The sequence below is a fragment of the Saccostrea cucullata genome, unplaced genomic scaffold (assembly GCF_032062105.1).
Source record: "Saccostrea cucullata isolate Sc308-1 unplaced genomic scaffold, CSIRO_AGI_Scuc_v1 ctg2368, whole genome shotgun sequence".
Classification (NCBI taxonomy): domain Eukaryota; kingdom Metazoa; phylum Mollusca; class Bivalvia; order Ostreida; family Ostreidae; genus Saccostrea; species Saccostrea cuccullata.
Window position 1 is genome coordinate 59811 of NW_026932547.1, and position 20099 is coordinate 79909.

The 20099-nt window shown below is 33.4% G+C and overlaps 1 protein-coding gene across 1 annotated transcript in view; it reads right to left on the minus strand.

The window, feature by feature from the left end:
* Positions 1–237: 237 nt before the first annotated feature.
* Positions 238–20099, minus strand: part of LOC134235372 (slit homolog 1 protein-like) — a 30366-nt gene continuing 10504 nt past the window's right edge. The window contains exon 3 of the mRNA XM_062717507.1: positions 238–313. Coding sequence (XP_062573491.1) covers positions 238–313 — 76 coding nt within the window. The remainder of the gene's footprint in view (positions 314–20099) is intronic.

The window sequence follows — 20099 nt, forward strand, 5'->3', positions numbered from 1 at the left end:
CATGATTGCTTTGCTCCTATTTTGTATTGTTTTATGGACTTTGATTTTGATACCGTTCTTATCTTCTTATCCTTCTTGTACAAAATTACAAATACAAACTGCGGTGATCTTGCCTCGAAGCATAAGAATACACAAAACAACAATTATTAGAATACTAATTCTATTTATGTATTTAATGGGATAATTTGTTATGATATTTTTAGTAAAGGCTAGGTTGGCAAATTGTGCAAAACATACTTACAGTTTTCTTAAATTGCGTAAGCTGGCGAAGGAATTATTCTGTATTGTGGTGATTTGGTTTCCGGAAAGATCACTACGAAAAGAATAACAGAAATCCAGTGCAAATAGTCTCTTCACAAGATATGATCATTAAGAATTCATCAAACTCCTAAAAGAAAAAATGCCATGAAGAACCCCTTAAATATTCACAGGGATCAAAGCGTGGGTTGAATACTTTCATACGTAATATCGATTACTAGGTAGTTTGTATTGCTTTTGAAATGTAATTTCTCAAATTAACGAGTTCATTCTTAATGTAATTATTAAAATGTTAGAACTCTAATTATGATTACTATGGATTGCAATTCATTATACTGTATTCTTTTAATTTATTCCAAGCTCTCTGATTGGATCAAACATGATCACATGATTAAGTATATAACAGCATAAAGACTTGAGTTACTATCTATAGAATCTGAAATGCATATGCACTGCTAGGAGACAGATTCCGAAGGTCGAAAGTTCAACCCCGGGCTGGGGCGGAAGTGGGTATCCATGTAAAAGTGAATTTCTTTGTGCTTTCTATATTAATATTTCTTCACTTAGGGCAGTTATGTTAGTTTAAGAGTTGTTGTAAAAGGTGCTGTACAAATAATAATTAATTTCATTACAACATGTATTGGCTACAATCCTCTGTTAAAACTAATGTCCAAAAATCTGTATCTCACTTCGATTCTCAATGACCGTGTACACCTCTACTAATGTTATTGTGATTTAAATTCAAGACACGTGGTTTAGGTTGATCTATTGAAAGGTTATAGGGTAGAACCGGTTTTATAAATAAAAATTGGCAGTAAACATGATATTGCTATAGCCTGTTTCTTTTGAAAACATGTCCTGTAATAAATGTTTCCAGACCTTCCTGAAAGAATTTCACGATTTTCAACAGAAAAAGGGTGGCTAAAGGAGGGGGTGTTAAAATATATCTTATATACTTTTCGGCGCAAATTAGAGCTCACTAGTGACCGATTCGCTGGTAAAAAAAAATGTGCATAATCATCTACACTGACAAACCTTTGTTTGCCTGATATGGCTATTGTTATAAATGCGCACAGAGGATCTTACCACGAGCAACTGACCAATCGTTGAATGAATAGCAACGTTTACACCAAAAACGTGTTTACATTTTACTTCGAACACGTAGTTCAGGTCAATCTACGATCATGTTAATGGACTGCAAAATAAAATGTTCTAACGAACAAAATACAAGGATAAGAAATCATGAAAGATGTTACGGGCGTTTTTAATTTGTTGTAAAATGGGGGGAAAAAATGGTTATTTTTTCATTTATCAAATGAATTGTTTGTCATTATGAGCATGAAAATAATATTTTTAAAAATGCTTTTCATTTACCATAAGGTTTTTCTTTTTTTCAAAATTCCTGTAGTATTCGTAGTAACCCATAATGCAATACTCATTCAGCTGATTGGTCAGTTAAAATCATGCTGGTGCCTCATTTGTTAATCTGACGCCAAAAAATATAGTCCTGGTTCCCATGCAAAAATATTTGTCCAAAAAGAAATTTTAATTCAAGACTGCATAAAATTGTATTAAAGAAAATACGTATTTAAATTTGAATGAATGTAAAAGAGATCGATTGATTGAAGTACATTTCTACAGACATTATCAGCTGATTCTACGTTGGTGAAAACTGAAACGCAACATAACTTTTCTGTTTACCATGCCTCCACGTGCTAGTCACTTCCTAGCCACATTTCCGTGAATAATTTACCCTATCTCACTTAAGTCTCGCTAACTCTCGCCAGAGCCACTACCAGAGCTACTCTGAACTCATCGGTTTTTATAATTTGCCTAACACCGAAAAATAAAAGTTTCCGAACACATTAGTAGGGGTGGTGTAGTGTAGGACAGCGCCGCCAGAATTCCATCGGCATCGAAAGCAAGTTTTTGACTTGCCTAGATAGCCGAGCGGTCTAGCGCGCTGTTCCTGCACTTTTAGGAGACAGATTCTCATTGAAGACTTACCTTTTTTACTGATAAATATAAACGGTCCATAATTTTCATAGACCCAATTTTTTTAAGTTAACTTAATAAAATAGAGGAGATAAATTGTTCTCAACACATTTTTAGTGCAGGTGACTTCAATTTAATTTTTGATAAAGAGTTAGATTTAATGAACTACAAAAATTTTAACAATCCAAAATCACGACTTGAAGAACTTATAGATGCTTTAAACCTAAAGGATGTACATCGTGAAAATAAACCAAACTTAAAAATATTTACATGGAGACGAAAAAACCCAATTAAACAAGCTAGGCTTGACATTTTCTTAATATCAGAATTTTTGTTCACTTTGATTCCTTGTGTAACTTACAAGAATAGTTATAGTTCTGATCACTCACCAGTTGTGTTATTTTGTAAATTAAATGAGGAAGATGATTGTGGAAAATTAATAACTCTTTACTAACTGATAAGGATGTTGTTAAAACGAAATTAAAGAGGTCAAAATTCAGTATGTCTGCCCTGTTTATGATATGGAAAGACTTAATTAGCTGTCTAGATAATGATTATATTCAATTTGCTATTGGTGATCAACTTTTTCTCGATATTTTACTAATGGAAATAAGAGGAAAGTCAATCTCTTATTCCACTTACAAAAAGAATGAAACAAATGAAATAGTAAAACAATTAGAAACAGAAATATTTGATTTGGAACAAAATGTACCAGAACAGTCAATAAATGAACTTGCAGAAAAACAAACAGAAAAAAAAAGAAATAAGAAAAAAGCTTTCAAGGGCAATGTATCAGGTCAAAGGTTAAGTGGATTGAGGAAGGAGAAAAACCATCAAAATACTTTATTATTAGATTAGAATCAAAACACTATTTCAGTGAGCAATTTCCAAAAATAGAAAGAGATCATGGATCATTTGTTTCTATTCAGAAATATATATTGCAGGAAACAAAGGTTTTTTTTTATGAAAGTTTATATAAAATCAAAGTACTGAAAGTACTCATGGAAGTTGAACATTGTTATCTAAAAGATCTCACAGGAAGTATAGGAACAGTTTCATGGTTTCATATTCAAGTCAGCTAGAACTGATTTCACTACTGAATTAAATATCCCCTTAGATTCCAAATAATCCCCTGTGGCCCCCCTGTCAGTCCCTGACATTTTCCTGTCTCTCCCTGACTTTCTCCTATGATCCCCTGTCGTTGTCCCTACTCTCCCTGTCCAGTCCCTGTCGTCCCCTGTCGTTGTCCCTGCCTTCCCTGTCTACTCCCTGTCGTCCCCTGACATTTATGTTGGCCGAAAAAAAGAGTTTAAGCTATATTTTTGTTGCATTTAAGAGTGAAAAATGATATAGTCTTGAAAACTTTAAGTATTTTTTTTTTGAAGATATAGACTTAGTTTTAAGTTAACACATTTTTAAATGCCTTAATTAAATCCTTGTAATTTAGTTTCTACAACTTGTATCAATGAGATCTTTTTTAGTTTGGTAGCATTTCGGGGGGGGGGGGAGAACAGAAGAGAATTGCATCGATTCTAAAGAAGAAATAAATTACCAATTTATTTCATCTTGTGATGTTTGACGGCATATACATTGTTCTTTATGAACCTTATATATATATTTATAAACTTATTTATTTGATCTACTTTGAAAGATCTTTGAGCGTAATAACTGTCTTTGTAAAAGAACTAGATTTAAACATTTGGGAGTATATTATCAAATCTATGCATGGGATTTTTTCCCAAAGAATTTAAATGAATAAAAAATAATTGAAAGGAATTATATGTAAATGCATTATTAAGATAAATGTCTAAGAAATAAATAAAAATTATTAAATAAACTATTAATAAACTACTAATCCATTTTATTCATTTATTTTCTTATGTGAATAAATCTACAAATAGACTGAATTAAGAATGAATGAATATCTGTGTGAAAAATCCTTAAATGGAGTAAAGCAACATTCAATTATCAATCACAGAAGGCATTTAGGAAACCTCTCCTCCTTTCTCACATTATATAACTCATATTCACACCTTATAGTCTATCATTTCAACGTAATGTCTCCGCTTGTAATTTCACGACATCCAATCTTCTCAGATCTTTGAATCTAGATTGTTTAATTAAAAAAGTTGACATTTTTTAGTAAATATGCATCGCTTATTTAGAGTCTAAGTAAATCAACAGAAATTTGTACTCTAACCAAAAGTTCATAAAAAGAAATAATCTAAATAAGCTGATAACCTTCATAATGAGTAGTTAGCTTTTCCTGCAAATATCGTAAAAATGAAGCCAAAAGTTTTTATTTACAAGACTTATTTATAACCACCTTCAACCAAATTCATAATTTGGTGGTCATTTTTTATGTTTGTAAGAAATTTACATGCAAATTTTGGTGTTGGTTTAAGGTGGTTATGACATGTGTAGGAGTTATCTAACACAGCGACCCTCTTGAGTTTTCCCATTACTCTAATGCTAGTACGGATCGATGGTGCCTTACTTTGTGACCATATATCTTGACAAATACTATAGTATCTTTAACAAACCAATATTTATCATTGAATTGGAACAAAAGCCTACGGATTCATGGAATCTTTAAGGTGAAAATGCTATCTGAAAATTTGAAGTCATTGTAGGCAGCAAAACGGCCTTATAAAGAATGATCCTTTTACATGGAGTGTCCAAACAAAAACTCTCGACCTACGGAATCTGTCTCCTAGCAGTACAGGAACAGTGCGTTAGACCGCTCGGCTATCTAGGCAAGTTAATAAAACTTGCTTTCGATGCAGATGGAATTCTCACAACGCTGCCCTACACTACACGGTCATTGAGAATGGAAGTGAGAAGTGAGTATCCTTGTAAAAGTGAATTTCTCTGTGCTTTCTATATTAATATTCGTGACATATTGTAAATATTAATATCTGAGGGTTCAATGTATATTAATCTCATAATTTATTTTATATATTATCTATGTAATGACGCACTTTTATTGTGTAAGATAATATGTGCCTGTTTCGGATTGAGCAGCTTTAATGAATAATTGCATTAAACAAAGGATATACATTGGTATTAATCAACTATTAAAAACCTGTAAAAAACATTCCCTTTAATAAGAAAACATTTTTCATTGTTAAAAAATTCCTCAATTTCCCTCTCACAGCACATGAAATGCGTCATCGTTACCAAAATGACGTCATGTTTATAAGTTCATCGCGAACAGTGCTTTGTTTATAACCAGCCTAATGGGATTTAACTAGCAAGTTTTTTTTTTTACTGCATTGATAAGTTTTATTGTTGTTTAGTATGCTTATACAGTTAAAAGTTGCAAATTATTTCATTTTTAGGTATTATGAGAAATACATACATGTAAAGGTCATATTTTTGTGTGACCTCACAGTAAACTTTTCCCGTATAAAATAAGCCCTGCACTCTTTTTCAAGCCTTAACAATGCTGCGTTTTGTTTAGAACATAATTTTAAACATCTTTTGTTCAATATTACTTACCAAAACATTTTCAACTTTTGAGTTAAAAAACATCAAGGAAATCGCAATCTGGCCCCTCATGACCCCTAATTTTGAAATATATTACATTAATATTATGACATATTGCCGTATAATGTTGAGATGAACATTTTTGCTTCAGTAATTAATTTGTAACAATATATTGACTGTAAAAAAGTTATTGATGAAAGACTTTCAGTCCTTTTAAGCCCTTAATTTGAGGTCCAGCCCCTTTTTCTTGATATTATCTTAATGTTCTTAAGATTTGAAACACTTTTTGTTCAACAACTATTCAGAGATTCTTTTTCGTTTCAGAGATATTGGCAAAAGAAATATTTAAGGGCCAACCCTTCAACTCCTTAATGGGGACGTTTAGCAAAAAAAAGAAAGGTTCCATATTGTTTAGAACATTATTTTGAACATCTTTTAATCAATATTACTTATCAAAATATTTCCCACTTTCGAGACATAAAGTGTAAAAGATTGATGATGATTATTATTGTTTAACGCCAAGTCGGCAATATTTCAGCCATATTTCGGCGATTAGATTTAGTGTGACCATTTTTTAAATTTTGGGGTTTCTCTGGCGGCCCCCAATGAGCCTACTCTTTTTCGAAAACCAGAGAAACGATCTTTTTTTCGTGCCAAGGGGCTTGTTATCCTCGACACGGGTCACCTTTTGTCCCATCCGACGGACTATAAATTTAGAAATATGTTTACAAGATTGTTTAGTCATATCATTTTTAATTTTACAGTAAAAATCAGTTTCATGTAAAAACTCTAAAATTTTATAAACATTTATATTTGTAAAATGTTCATACATCGTTTGTATATTTTTGATGAGTCTACTTCGAGAAGGAGAAAAATCGATACATTCCGAAAGTCCTAAAGGTTTTACACATGATTTACTTTTATCATACAAATCCTCATACTGCGATGAAAAACACAATCATATGCAGGATTTTCGGTATTTGCTTTTAATTTTAGAATATATTGTAAGGTAAGTTTAATTCTTCTAAAGTCAAGAGGTGGCTCATTTGCTTCGACTTGTAAGCTGTCTATCGGAGAAGTACGAAATGCTCCTAAGACAGTCAAGGGTCTTGGTGGTGGATCGCATTCAGTGTTTCTATATGAAAAGTCCTTGCTGATCCATGCACAAAACAGGCAGAGTCTAATTTAGATCGTACAATAGAGCGATAGAGTTTGAAAAGAGTATTTTTGTCTGCCCCCATTTTGAATTTGCAATTACTTTAATTATATATAGTGCTTTCATACATTTTTCTTTTAACATTTTAATATGTGATACAAAAGAAAGTTTACTGTCGATTAATTGATTTGATTGTATATTGTTTAACGTCCCTCTTGAGAATTTTTCACTCATATGGAGACGTCACCGTATGCCAGTGAAGGGCTTCAAATTCAGACCTATACTCGGCACTCAGGGCCATTGAGCAGTGAGGGTTCTTAACGTGCCAGCGCCTACCGTGACACGGGACCTACGTTTTTAAGGTCATATCCGAAAGACCCGTGACTTTCACTTCTAGTGCCGAGAGCTTGGCGAAGGATCAGTCACTACCTTTGTTTACGTCTTAGGTTTGACGCGGCGCCGCGAACGAGAATCGAACCCGGGCCTCCCGATCACGAAGCGAACGCTCTACCACTAGGCTACCGTGACTGGTAGTTTACTGTCGAAGATAACACCTAAAAATTTAATTTCTTTAACAACTTTAATGGAGTTTCCATATAACTGTAAATGCGGGTCATCATGGGCTTTCCGTTTGGTGCAAAATGTACACAAGCAGTTTTAATTTTGGAGAATTTATCAAAGTACTCAGAAGTACAGAGAGTCGGGCTCATTTACAGAGTAGAATGGATTTCTTACATGAATTACGTTATATTCTGATGAAAAAATTATTTTAGAACTATCAATATGAATGATAAGACACTGACAGTGAGTTTTTCAATCCTAATACCACGATCCGATTTCTCAGCTATGTTAAGGACCGATATGGAAAATGTGACCTTTGCGCCGTTTTAATATGTATTGCTTCTTTTAAAAAAATTTAACAAAGCAAGTGAATACTTGTAGAAAAGGTAATATAGCTATCAATAATGGATAGGACTGGGCCGTAGTTATTACCAGTTATATCGCACGTATCAGCTGTTTGTCACGTGACTTGTATAATTATGTTGTTAAAGGCCGAGGTTTTCAACCGTACGGTTTTCCTCAGGTAAGTTTGGTGTGGGGTGGAGCTTAATCGAAGCGGCTGAGAAGCCCCGAGGGAACGACGCTGACTTGTGTATACTACCTATATACACAGGATGTTACCTGAGTGTATTACCTGTATGCGTTTTCCTACGACATTGTAAAACGAAGCCGTTTTTTCCCATGTGTATCTCAATTGAAATGCATGAAATAAAGCATATTTGGGGGTACAGAATCCTTCTTAAATTCTTTCTTTTAAAATCAATAGTTTAAATAATTCGACAATTTCAATATACTGGCGTGTTTGTTAAACAAATGTTATAACGAAAATACATGTAGCACAAAAATCTGTCGTTATAATCGGGGGACAATAAAGGGAATAATTCAAATTACACGTCGTCTACGCAAAACGAAAGAAGAAAGTGAATCATAAAACAGTCTCTTGGTATTTAAATAACAATGAAACTTAGAAACGATGTTTTGAGAATGAAATGCTGAATAAAAATATTTTTGTCTAAATAAATATATTTTTAAGAATTTCGATCATAACGCATGGTCTGTAAAATGGCCAGGGCTTCGGACAGGGGTTGATTCCCCGACAGCTAAGAAACAGGAATGGAATCATTTGCATCGTTTTTTTTCTTTCGAGACTCATTATTAATTTCAAACATTAAATACAAAGCAAGATGTTATATTCCGAGTAATTTCTCTTCTAAAACTTATTATTATACCGTAACTTCGTCACATTGTCTCGAAGAAAAGCGACACGTACAGGTTTGTCTTGTAATTAAAAATTCCCTTGACTCATGAACATGTTACAATGTTGCCATACTTGTTTAAAAAAAATAATTTTATTTAATTTCATGATACTAGCAAACGTAGGTCGGTTTACTTTGTTAATTAATGGAGGAATAAATGTACGTTAACTCATGTTTTGACATTGAAATTAAAATTATCGATTGTAATCGTGATATGAAACTCTCCCTTTTAAAATAAAATTTATAATATATATACAGGGTGTTTCAGAAAACATGCAACCATTTACTTTCCTCACCATATTGATATTCAAATAGTAACATTTGAAAGTCTTATGTAAAATTATGCTAAAAGGTCTCAAGTTTTTATCAATAATAAAAATTTTGAAAATAATTATCATTTTAATAAATTATGACGTCATATTTGATATCACTGAAAAAAAGTGAGTTCAACATTTTTAATGTTTAATTCAATAAAAATCAATCATCAGGAATTCCGATACTGCTTAATCAGAGCATGTAACCAGTTCATTTGATTACGGTAATGCATGAAAATAAGGTTTACAGAATGCAAAGAACTTACTGATAGCAATATAAAGTGGAAGTTGTATAAACCTGTTCAATTCTGTAGCCAATGGAATAGTTAAAACTTGATCAAAGAAAAGGGGCTGGGGTTAAAAAGTAGAACACATTAAAACATTTTGAATGTTACTAAAGAGGCATTGATCCGGAGACTCACGTGCAATTCTTTTGTGAAATAACTGAGTTGTGAGCAAAATGAGTGAGTAAAGTGTAGAACAGATGTTGAGATACGTTTTGAATCTTAAACCTTGGACTTGGTAGAACAAATGTTCGCAGGACCATTCAACTCTTTCAAAACCATTAAACTGGGCTCCACACTCACCTGACTTAACACCCCTTGACTTTTATCTCCTCCTCCTTTTATTTCCTCCCCCTTTAAGCTGAATGTAGGAAATGTGGATAGTGCAAGGGCATACGCTTGTTTTTCAAGAAAATAAATTATACACATTAAAAGAGGTTTATATCCTCTACCCAAAAAGTGCTGGGAGCTAGTCAGTGATGTTTGCAAAGTACTTAAAATTTTGCCAATGCTTATAATAGCTAAAAATTTCCACTTCGCTTAAATTCTGTTATAAATAAAATTAATGTTATGCAGACAAGGATCAGCTCCCAGCACTTTTCAAAATATACACCATATGAGCAATAAATCTTCCAAATTTAAGCTCAAACAAAAAAGTTTATGCCCTTGCACTTTTGATGTATATCACAAATACGCTCATACAAGATTTTATGAATAATCTGACCTTCCTTAACATAGCCGAGTTTTGTCAGAATCAGAATTAGTCTGGTACCGTAGCTGAATGTAAACAAACAGGCCAGTCTGGTTCCCTCTCCTGTTTTACCTCGTATGTGAAAAGAACTACGGTAACGCTGATTTTCAAAAATCCTTACGCTAATGAACTATGTTCTTTGACTCATGAAGTTTTCAAAGTCATTACTACTAATGTTTATTTTATATAGATAAAACTTCGTTTTATTTTTGTTGCTTTATTTAGCGTTTGTATTATCTCAAAAGCGGTTGAGAGTAAGATCAATAGTTTTGCACGTAACTTTAAAATGGCGACTTTGGGGTCAACATCCTGCCTTGAACAGGACCACATAAGCCGGCAATTGCTCTATGAGCAATAAGCCCGGCTAAAAACCATTCATATCAGCCCAATTTTGAATTTTGTTTAAACTTTTCTGTAATTGTTGCTCAATAGTATTCATGTTTTTGGATTTATAACAAAGAACATAATCATCAACGTGTAAACTTCCATACATATCATTTTTAAATATTTCCGCTAAACAATAAATTTTGATACTGAATAATGTAACCGATGAAATACTCCTTTGTCGAACTCCCATTTTTTGTTCAAAAATGCGGGAAAATGTAGATCCTATGCGCACTTTAAAATATCTTTCATCCAAAAAATTCTTGATAAAATTTGGTAACAGTCCTTTTAGGCCAATGTTATGAAGATCTTTTAAAATGCCATATCTCCATGTCGTATCGTTTGCCTTTTCTAAATCAAATAAGATAGATACGACATGCTCTTCGCATTTCGAATATAAGTTTCAAGTCTTACAAGCTGATCAATAGTACTTTTTTTCTTAAACTGCATTGTATGTTAGTGAGAATATTATTGGTTTCAAAATCATCCGTTCCATGGTTTTACACAGACAACTTGTTAGAGCTATTGGACGGATAATTATTTGGATCTGTGTGGTCTTTCCTGGTTTTGGTATGGGGATGATAGTTGCTTGTGTCCAGGAAAGTGGATAATGACCACGTTTCCAAATAGTATTTAATATTTTCAGAAGACATTCTTTACTGACTTTAGGGAGGTGTTTTATTATCTGATAATGGATTTGGTCCGGTCCTACCGCTGTATCTTGAACCTTTTCTAGGGACTTTTGCAGCTCATCAAACGTAAATGGTTCATTATAACACTCATTATTTTCGGAATTAAAATTTAACGTTTCAATTCCTGTGTATCTTTATGTTTAACCATATTAAGGTTTAGATGGTTCGTTGAGGAATTTACAGAAATTCTATGAGCTATTTTATTAGATATTTCTTTTTTCAGTAATAGTTTGGTTTCCAATTTTAAGGTGGTGGTATTTTCAGGACCTTTTCCTTCTACATGTATTTTTCTGATAGCATTCCAAACTTTGTGAATGGGTGTGTTGGAATTAAGGCTTGAAATAAAATTTTTTCCACGATTTTCGTTTGCTAAAGTTGATAGTTCTACGGGCTTTTGCTCTAAATATACGAACATTGTTTAGATTTAAGGATGTTGGTGATTTGTTGAATTGTCTTTATGCTTTTTTACGAGCTTTAATAGCGTCACTGCACTCTTCGATAAACCATGTTTTTTTCATATTTTGGTGATTTAGTCGAGGTTTTAGGTATGCACTCATTTGCTGTATGTAAGAGAATTTCTGTAAACTTTTGAATGGGATCAGTATGATTTTCGAATTTTTCATCGGAAATATTTTGTAAACACAAGTATTCAAATTGAGACGAATCAGCTTTATCTTGTTTCCAGTTTGAGACACAAGAGTTTTCGGAAGGTTCATTTATTTTTACAATAATTGGAAAATGATCACTACCACACAAATCGTCATGTACTGACCAATTAAAGTCTAAAAGTAGAGAAGATCTGCTAAACTGATATCTATTGAGGAACGAAGTTATTTGATAAGTTCCTCCAGTTCACGGGATTGTAATTCATAATTTGGAGGGATATATACAGAACACAATGTAATTGTTTTATGAAGGGAAATGCGTATAGCTATCACTTGAAGATCCGTTTTCAAAGAAAGTTGCCTATGAATATATTTATTGTGTATTGCAATAGTAGAACCATCTGACGCTTTTTCAGTTTGAGCACAATGGTTGTACATACTGTAATTTTTAATATTTATTGTATCAGTTTCTTTCAAATGTGTCTCTTGTAAACAAATAGCAACCGGACAATGGTCCTAAATAAGTAACGATAATTCATTAAAATTTACTTTAAAACCTCGACAATTCTTTCGATAAACTGTAGGATGATTCATTTCTATTTATTAGTATGGGTAATGGGAGATATTCTACTTTTATTTATAAAAGGGGGGGGGGGTGATACACTACGGACTCGCGAGGAAGAACGGGATGGCGTTACGTCCATTTCATGAAATACCCCAAACTGATTGTGTAAAGCAACGGGATATTTTGTTCCTTTGGGCAGCCGATCGCTCAATTGCTTTTGCGTAAGTTTTGAAGGAGACTTGTTTAGCCTCCCAGATGATATGGAAATACCTGCAACTTCAGCCGAAGCTGCGGGTTTTTATGCAGCAGCAGCTGCTGGGCCTGCAGATGCAGATTTTGAAAATGATTTGTCTTTTTCATTAGATAACAAGGTAACATTAATTTTGGAATTCTGTTGAACAAAGTCGTTCTCACAGACCTGTGGTGGCGTATCTTTCAATGAAGAAGACTTTACAACTGCTGAATATGATTGTAAATTTGTTTTAGGAACACTGTACATATTGACAAGTTTTTTTTTTTGCTTCTTGATAAGGTATACGATTTTCGGCTTTAACCTTTTGTATTTCTTTTCCCTTTTTCCAAATTGGACACTGTTAAGAAAGCGCTATATGGTTTCCTCAATAATTTTTACATTTTAAGTCCTCTTGCCAACAATTATTTTGACCATGTTCAAATCGCTGGCACTTAAAGCAGCGCAGCGGATTTGGGACAAAAATTTCAGCTTTCATCTGGCACAAACCAACTTTGATGTTTGTTGGTAGTGCTGGCATGCCAATGTGAGAAGGTAAGTATTTGTTGGCTCAATATTTTTATTATGTTTCTTTGTAAATCGTTTAACAGAGACCACTCCTTAGGATTCCAATTCAGACTGGATTTCTTGTTCAGGAATTTCATCCATTTCATGATCCCTGTCAAACAAAATACCCTTACTTTGGTTAAGCTATCTATAGAATTTCCAACAACAGGAAGATCAGCTATTTTTTTCAGTGCCAACAAAGAGGTGGAATGTTGTTTATGGTGACTTCAATGAGAAGAGCAACAGATTTCAATTTTTTATTGATTTTGATGTACCGATGATACATGTACCTTATATCCCTTTTTGTATGACGAAAGGAGATACTTTTGTTAAAGGCTTTGAAAATTTATCAAAGTTGTGCTTCAAGTGTGATGAAGCAGAGCCAGTGTTCCACAAAGGAAATTGATTTGTTCCTCATTAAATGAAATATCTAAACCTGATGGGTAGCAACGTTTTTTGGAAGAAGCCATGGTTATGTATAATAGTTTCAGAATCCTTCGTTGGTCCCCGCCCGCCCAAGAGCGCCAACAAATCAAACGGATATCCAGTAAGATTGACACCAAGAGGATACAAACAAACTATACTCAGACAGAATATATCCGATTGACCCTAAGCCACCGCTTAATTGGTATATCAACATGGAAACGTCGGCGTATTGGAAAATTGCAAAAGCAAGGTAGGTTAATACTGAGGTATTGCAAATACATCAATGCTAAGGCATGTTAGATAAAATCAGCTCGGCATGACTAGCCGATTAATCAAGTCGGGCCAAACTTGACCTCCCGTCTAGATGAATAATGGACCAAAGTGGAGTGTTGGTCGGACAGATGCATAACACCCAGCACCTGCAGACCTCAGCCACCAGGATAATGGATAGGACTGGGCCGTAGTTATTACCAGTTATATCGCACGTATCAGCTGTTTGTCAGCTGCAGGATCCCCTTCTCCAGCAACACGGGTTGCAACCCACAGCAAACAGGATGAGCATTGAGCATTCCGACCCCTTGCGAAATACAGATGTAGCACTTGATTTTACATTTGGCAGAAATTTTAATTTTTTGTAAAATTTAAATCGTTTAAATTTCCCTCTATTTGACCTTTGAAATATTTTAAACACATTGTATGATGTTCTCCATATATCAAAATACAGATATGGTACTCAATTTTACATTTGAATGCAAATTAATTTTTTTTGAAAATTTTAAATCGTTTAAATCTCCCTCTATTTGACATTTGAAGGATTCAAACACATTATATGATATTTTCCGTCTGTCAAAATACAGATGTACAGTACCGACCAGACCCAACCTGACACCAAAGCAGTCCCAGAAAGCAGTCCCCGGGACTGCTTTGGGACCGCGACTACTCTGGGACCGCTGTGGGACTGCTCTGGGACCGCTATGGGACTGCTCTGGGACTGCTTTGCGCAAATGAGTTAAGGCTAAATATGGATATTTCTATGCAAATGAGCTGATAAAAATTTATAAGTTGTATATTTTATGTACAGAGAAAGTTCAAATTGATTTTCTTATACATACTAAGTACCCATAGTTTATTAATGCAAGTGCGCATTATGTCATATTATGGCGTCATTGTTCTATCCTATTCAAGGTAATAAATCATATCAACAAATCACGTCGGCGCAAGGGCATGTCTTATCTAATTTTAAATAAACAATGTATAATATTAAGAAGAATATCATTAAAATTAATAAAATTGCTGCACAAATCCTATGGACTTTTTCAATCGATAAAAATTTTAGGAAACTTACACGGGACTGTGAATTTTTACTCTGTTTAAACTAAAAACTGCAGGAATAGTAACTTGACAGTTGCAGCGCCGACATTTGTGCAGCAATATCGTAAATCCTTGGAATATCCTGCGTCTTTTAATACCTTGCTTTTGTAAAACAAAGTAAGGTATACCCTTGCGCAGAAGCGATTTTGTTGATGTTTCTTATAAACTTGTGTAGTAGAGCTCGATGACGTCATAATATGACGTCATAATGTGTACTGGCTATTGCATGTCGTGGGTACCAAGAATGTATAAGAAAACAAGTCTTAACATTTTCTATGGAATTTAATTAGATATTTTGCATAAAAACCTCTATATTTAGCCTTAACTCACTTGCGTGAAAAGCAGTCCCAGCTGCCCCTGGGACTGCTTCCTGGGACTGCTTTGTTCACTCATGTGTGAAAAAGGTTCTGAGTGACATGATAGCTCCGCACCCTTGTGTATTCTGAATTTGCAGGCTCACTGTTGTTTTGTGTACTTGCAGCAGAGAGGAGTTTAAACTGTTTAATAAGCAAGGATTTTTTACATTCTTTCAATTAGTAGAGATTATTATATATAATTGATATTTTCAGGGTCTGTATATTTACACAAATAAATGTGTATTTAGAATAAATAAAAAAAATAATAAAGTTGATAAATGAGGAATTCGTGAGAAAATTTTTATCCCTAAAAATAAACTACAAGTTTATGAGAAAGAAATAGCTTCATGTGGGTTTTTTTTAATTATTTAATGTTAAATTATAATATGTACTCTAAATTTGCATTGGTACTAATTAAAAATAATCATTACAGTTAGATATAAGATTTTTTTTTATTAAAAATGCTACACATTTTATAAAGACGACGCTAAAAAAGAGTATTCCATGTAGCCCTCAAATAAAAACCAACAATTTATTAAATGACCATGAAATAAAATTATGCTACTATTCTCCCGTAGCATAAACTATGTGAAAATTATTGGGGAATTAATGAATTACCGGTAGCTTTTAATTAATAAACAAGTTATTAAAAGAGTACATGTATATTTATTTTTAAAAAAATGAAAATACCGGAAATTCTGATTTATTTCTTTTTTTTTTTTTTTTTTTTGCTAGTGTTTACTAGGCCGATTAATGTTTATAAGATGGTATCAACACCCATTGTTTCAATTGCCTTTGGGCAGAAAAATCGATACATGTTATTTGGGCATTTGTATCAGTGTTACACATCATTGAGCTTGCTGGTAAACAATGATCTTAATTTCAATTTATTTAATGCGAAAAAATGTGATAAATGAAAAGTTTATAAATTTCTTTCTGTATTAATTATTTTTGAACATAATCTGATGCTTCCATTCTGGTGATTTACAGATATACACTCTAACATTTACAAATACAACACTTAAAACTGAGTTTTATAGAACAGTCAGTAAATGTCAGTAAAAATATTCATGACTGAAAAATAATACTTTGCAAAATTAACAAAGAATTTTTTAAAAGCCCCATTACTTATATAAGAAAAATCTAACTTTAGAGTATCCCGATAGTCTAAATTGGCCATATAATGATAAGATCTATTTACAGCTAATATTTAATTCACTTTTAATTTTCTGTATAAAAATTAAACATGGGAACCAGTATCAATCACAGAAGAATTATCAATATACCCAAGAATTGTGATTAAATTTTCATGTTCAGTGTAATTCATATATGTACATATAAGTGTGAAAGCCTTCTTCCTCCAATAAATATTATTAATAAATATTTCAATTTTTATTCGCGTACATGTTCTGTTCATAAATGACCTTCGTGTACATGTAAGGATTCCTGGCATACTACCCAGAATCAATTTCTACTGCCTTTTATAGATCAATTGTTTATTGGAAATCTCATTTCTGAGTTAGCTCTGCCCATTAAATTAATAAAACCCGCCCACTGGGACTGCTGGGACTGGTGTCTGGGACCGCTGGGACTGCTGGGACCGCTCTGGGACTGCTGTGGGACTGCTCTGGGACCGCTGTGGGACTGCTTTAGCAGTCCCAAAAGACAGTCCTCGGGACTGCTCTGGGACTGCTTTGTGTCAGGTTGGGTCTGGTCGGTACTGTACATTGTACTTGATTTTACCTTTGGCAGAAATTTAATTTTAAAAAAATTAAATCGTTAAAATCTCAGTCTTCTTGACCTTTGAGACATTTCAAAACACGTTATATGAGCCGTTCCAAGCAAAAAACCCCCTTATGTAATCTGACAGAATTTTACGTCACAATAGAAAAAGCGATGTCATTGTTTTGCAACAAAAACTGCGATCAAAATATATCGCGCACTGACTGCGTTCCAACTACATTCTTTGTTTTAATTTACGTCACAGAATTTTCTCCGCTGTGCTTTCTGCATATTTTCTTTCATGACTACATGTGTATTGTCTATTTTATAGCATATCTGACTCTGATTGTTGTCAAACTACATGTGCATTACACATTAAAACGACCTAAGAGTGTTCTGATTGAATACATAAAATTTGTCAACACTTCGATGCTTATTTTGTTCTATGTACATTATAAGTTTTCAGTTAAACTAAATAAAACATGCAACTGTTGTTTAAAATTCAGATTTACGACTCTTTCTTCTCAACAACGACAAAAAATAATTACATGCAATGATGATATTGAGTGTAAAAAATATTTTTTAAAAGGAATGAAGAGTAGTTTGAAATGCTTCTTTTAATCCGATGTCTTGGCGAAAATTGATTGGACTTAATCACATGTCAAGAAAACTGCACAGGAATTAACACCAATCAATACTGAATGACAGAATTGTTATAAACCACATCAATGCCATATCTAAATCAGGGGTGTTTTTTTTCATTTATTGTAGACCCAGAACCACTTGCAAAAAAGTGACACTAGTTCAGCTAACAAAGCTACATTAATTGAATAGACGTCTATCCGACATTCTCCTTTTTTGTTATGTGTTGAAAAGATTGATAACTTGTAAATACCGTTGTAACCCCCCCCCCCCCTCCCCCTTCCTACCACCACGACCAAAAAAAATTATAAGAATGTATGTAATTAAGCATATATAGAAATAAATACATACATGTATATCTTTTTACAAAATTTTGGAAGTTCTGAAAAGAACCGTATTTGACAAGCACACGTACATTATTTATTTCACATTCAGAAAAAAATGCAACCCCCGGATCTGTTTTTTTTTTTATGTGCATGATTGATATCACAATATTTGTTCACCTGAGTGTAAATCGAGTGCAAATAAAACACATTTCCAAAATACTTTAATCAGTTTGGATTTTCCCGATCTATTTCTCGTCTAACGTAGCAAGAAGTCAATGTTCGTAATTTGCACCAGGAAGATCACATGCAAATGAACAATAACCTGATTTTTTCCACAATGCTAGATCTTGGAAAATCAGAGAGCTAGGAGTATTTATCATATAAAAACACATTTGTGTATATATGTGCATGGAAGATATTTAAGCATGATTATCATATTTAGTGGACCTGTACTAAGACAACTCTTTGACATTGTAGATGCAAATGTGAAAAAAAAAAGAGAAATAATAGTAAGTTTATTTTATCAATATATTGAGAGTCCATCAGGAGACTTTAAAATGATGGAAATCGTTATATAAAAATGCTATTTTTAATTTGCTGTTCAAATTATACAACGTTTTTAATGATACAGAAATTCAGTTTAAAGTGCTAATGAAAGTTACAAACAAATCATTAAATGAATGATGTTGACACCACGAAGTATACATAATGACGTTTGTCTGAAAACCTAATACTTTTTCATGCCATTTAGCGATGATATAGGCCTATATCTCATTACTTTCTAAGTTTTGAGCGGTCACCCATCCAAGGGTTAAACAGGCTCGCCGTTGCTTGACTAGCCTGAAATAGAGAGAGACTCTCTAGCGAGGCAGTATAAGTTCCCTATATTCTGTCCGCTACAGATGTCAGACACGAAAGTCGAATATATCTTGTATAAAAGAAAGGTTTCTAGATAACTTGTCCTCTTTTATCCTTAGTAGTGAAACTTAAGGTGATAACACTTTCTCAATGTTTAAATTTAAATAGATTGATTGTTTGTACGTTGTTAAATGTCCATCTCGAGAATTTTTAGCTCATATGGAGAAGGCATTACTTGCCGGTGGACAGCTGCAAAATATTGTCCTATAACCGGCACTTAGAGCCTTTGAGTAGTGAGGGATCTTTTTCGTGCCAGCACTAACTGCGACACGGGACCGCGGTTTATACAGACTCATCCGAAGGACCAGTCTCCATGTTAATTTAACTAGAAGACTAACAAGTAACCTACTCAACTCCCCCCCCCCCAACTTTCAGAACACGTGGACTCCTTGTAAGTTGGTAAGGATGGTCAGATGTTCGAATATTTGATGTTAATGAAGTGACAGATAATGGCCAGCATTCCTCTCCCTTCTGCACACAATGGAAGTTTTTTGTATGTGTGTAAAATAGGTTAGAAGCATTTTATTCGAAAGACAGTCCAATGTGCAAATTTCGCACGTAAAACATGTTCTCTTTTCTATTAATTTTTTTTATGATTTTTTTTGTTTATTTTTATGAAGACGGTAATCAAATGTTGTACATTTGTGTCTATATGATTCGTGGACTTTAAAAGCTTCTCTAAATAGGCCCCTGACTTACATGTTTTTCTTGTCTTTAAAATATTTTTTGCTTTTGACTAACTGGTACTTTTTCAGTGGACCTTCATGATATGTAAGTGTTGACCTGTGAAATTTGCCTCATAACAACCTGTTGTGTTTTTTTAAACTGTGACATGTATGTTTTTTTAAACTTCAGATCGGATCGCATAACTGACTTAAATATTGAGAAAGTATATGTCTAACTTTCACAGATCTATGCGTAAAGCACAATTTTCAGAATCCGACGACCCTCATAATTTTGTTGTTAGATATAGATGGGGCTGTATGTTTGGCAATCTTCTATATATTAATTGCATGTTCGTAATTGTACTGTAGAAAATATACAATTTTTTTAAAAGCTGAATCATATGCCTTACCCATTTTCACAGTTTTTCAGGTCATGTTTTTATTAGTTATTTCATAATTTGAAATCTGAGAAAGTACACTTTAACTATTCATAAATTACAGTTTAACATGCATATATTTTGTGTGAATTGCCTTTATACAAGTACGTATATATTTATTCTTTTAGAG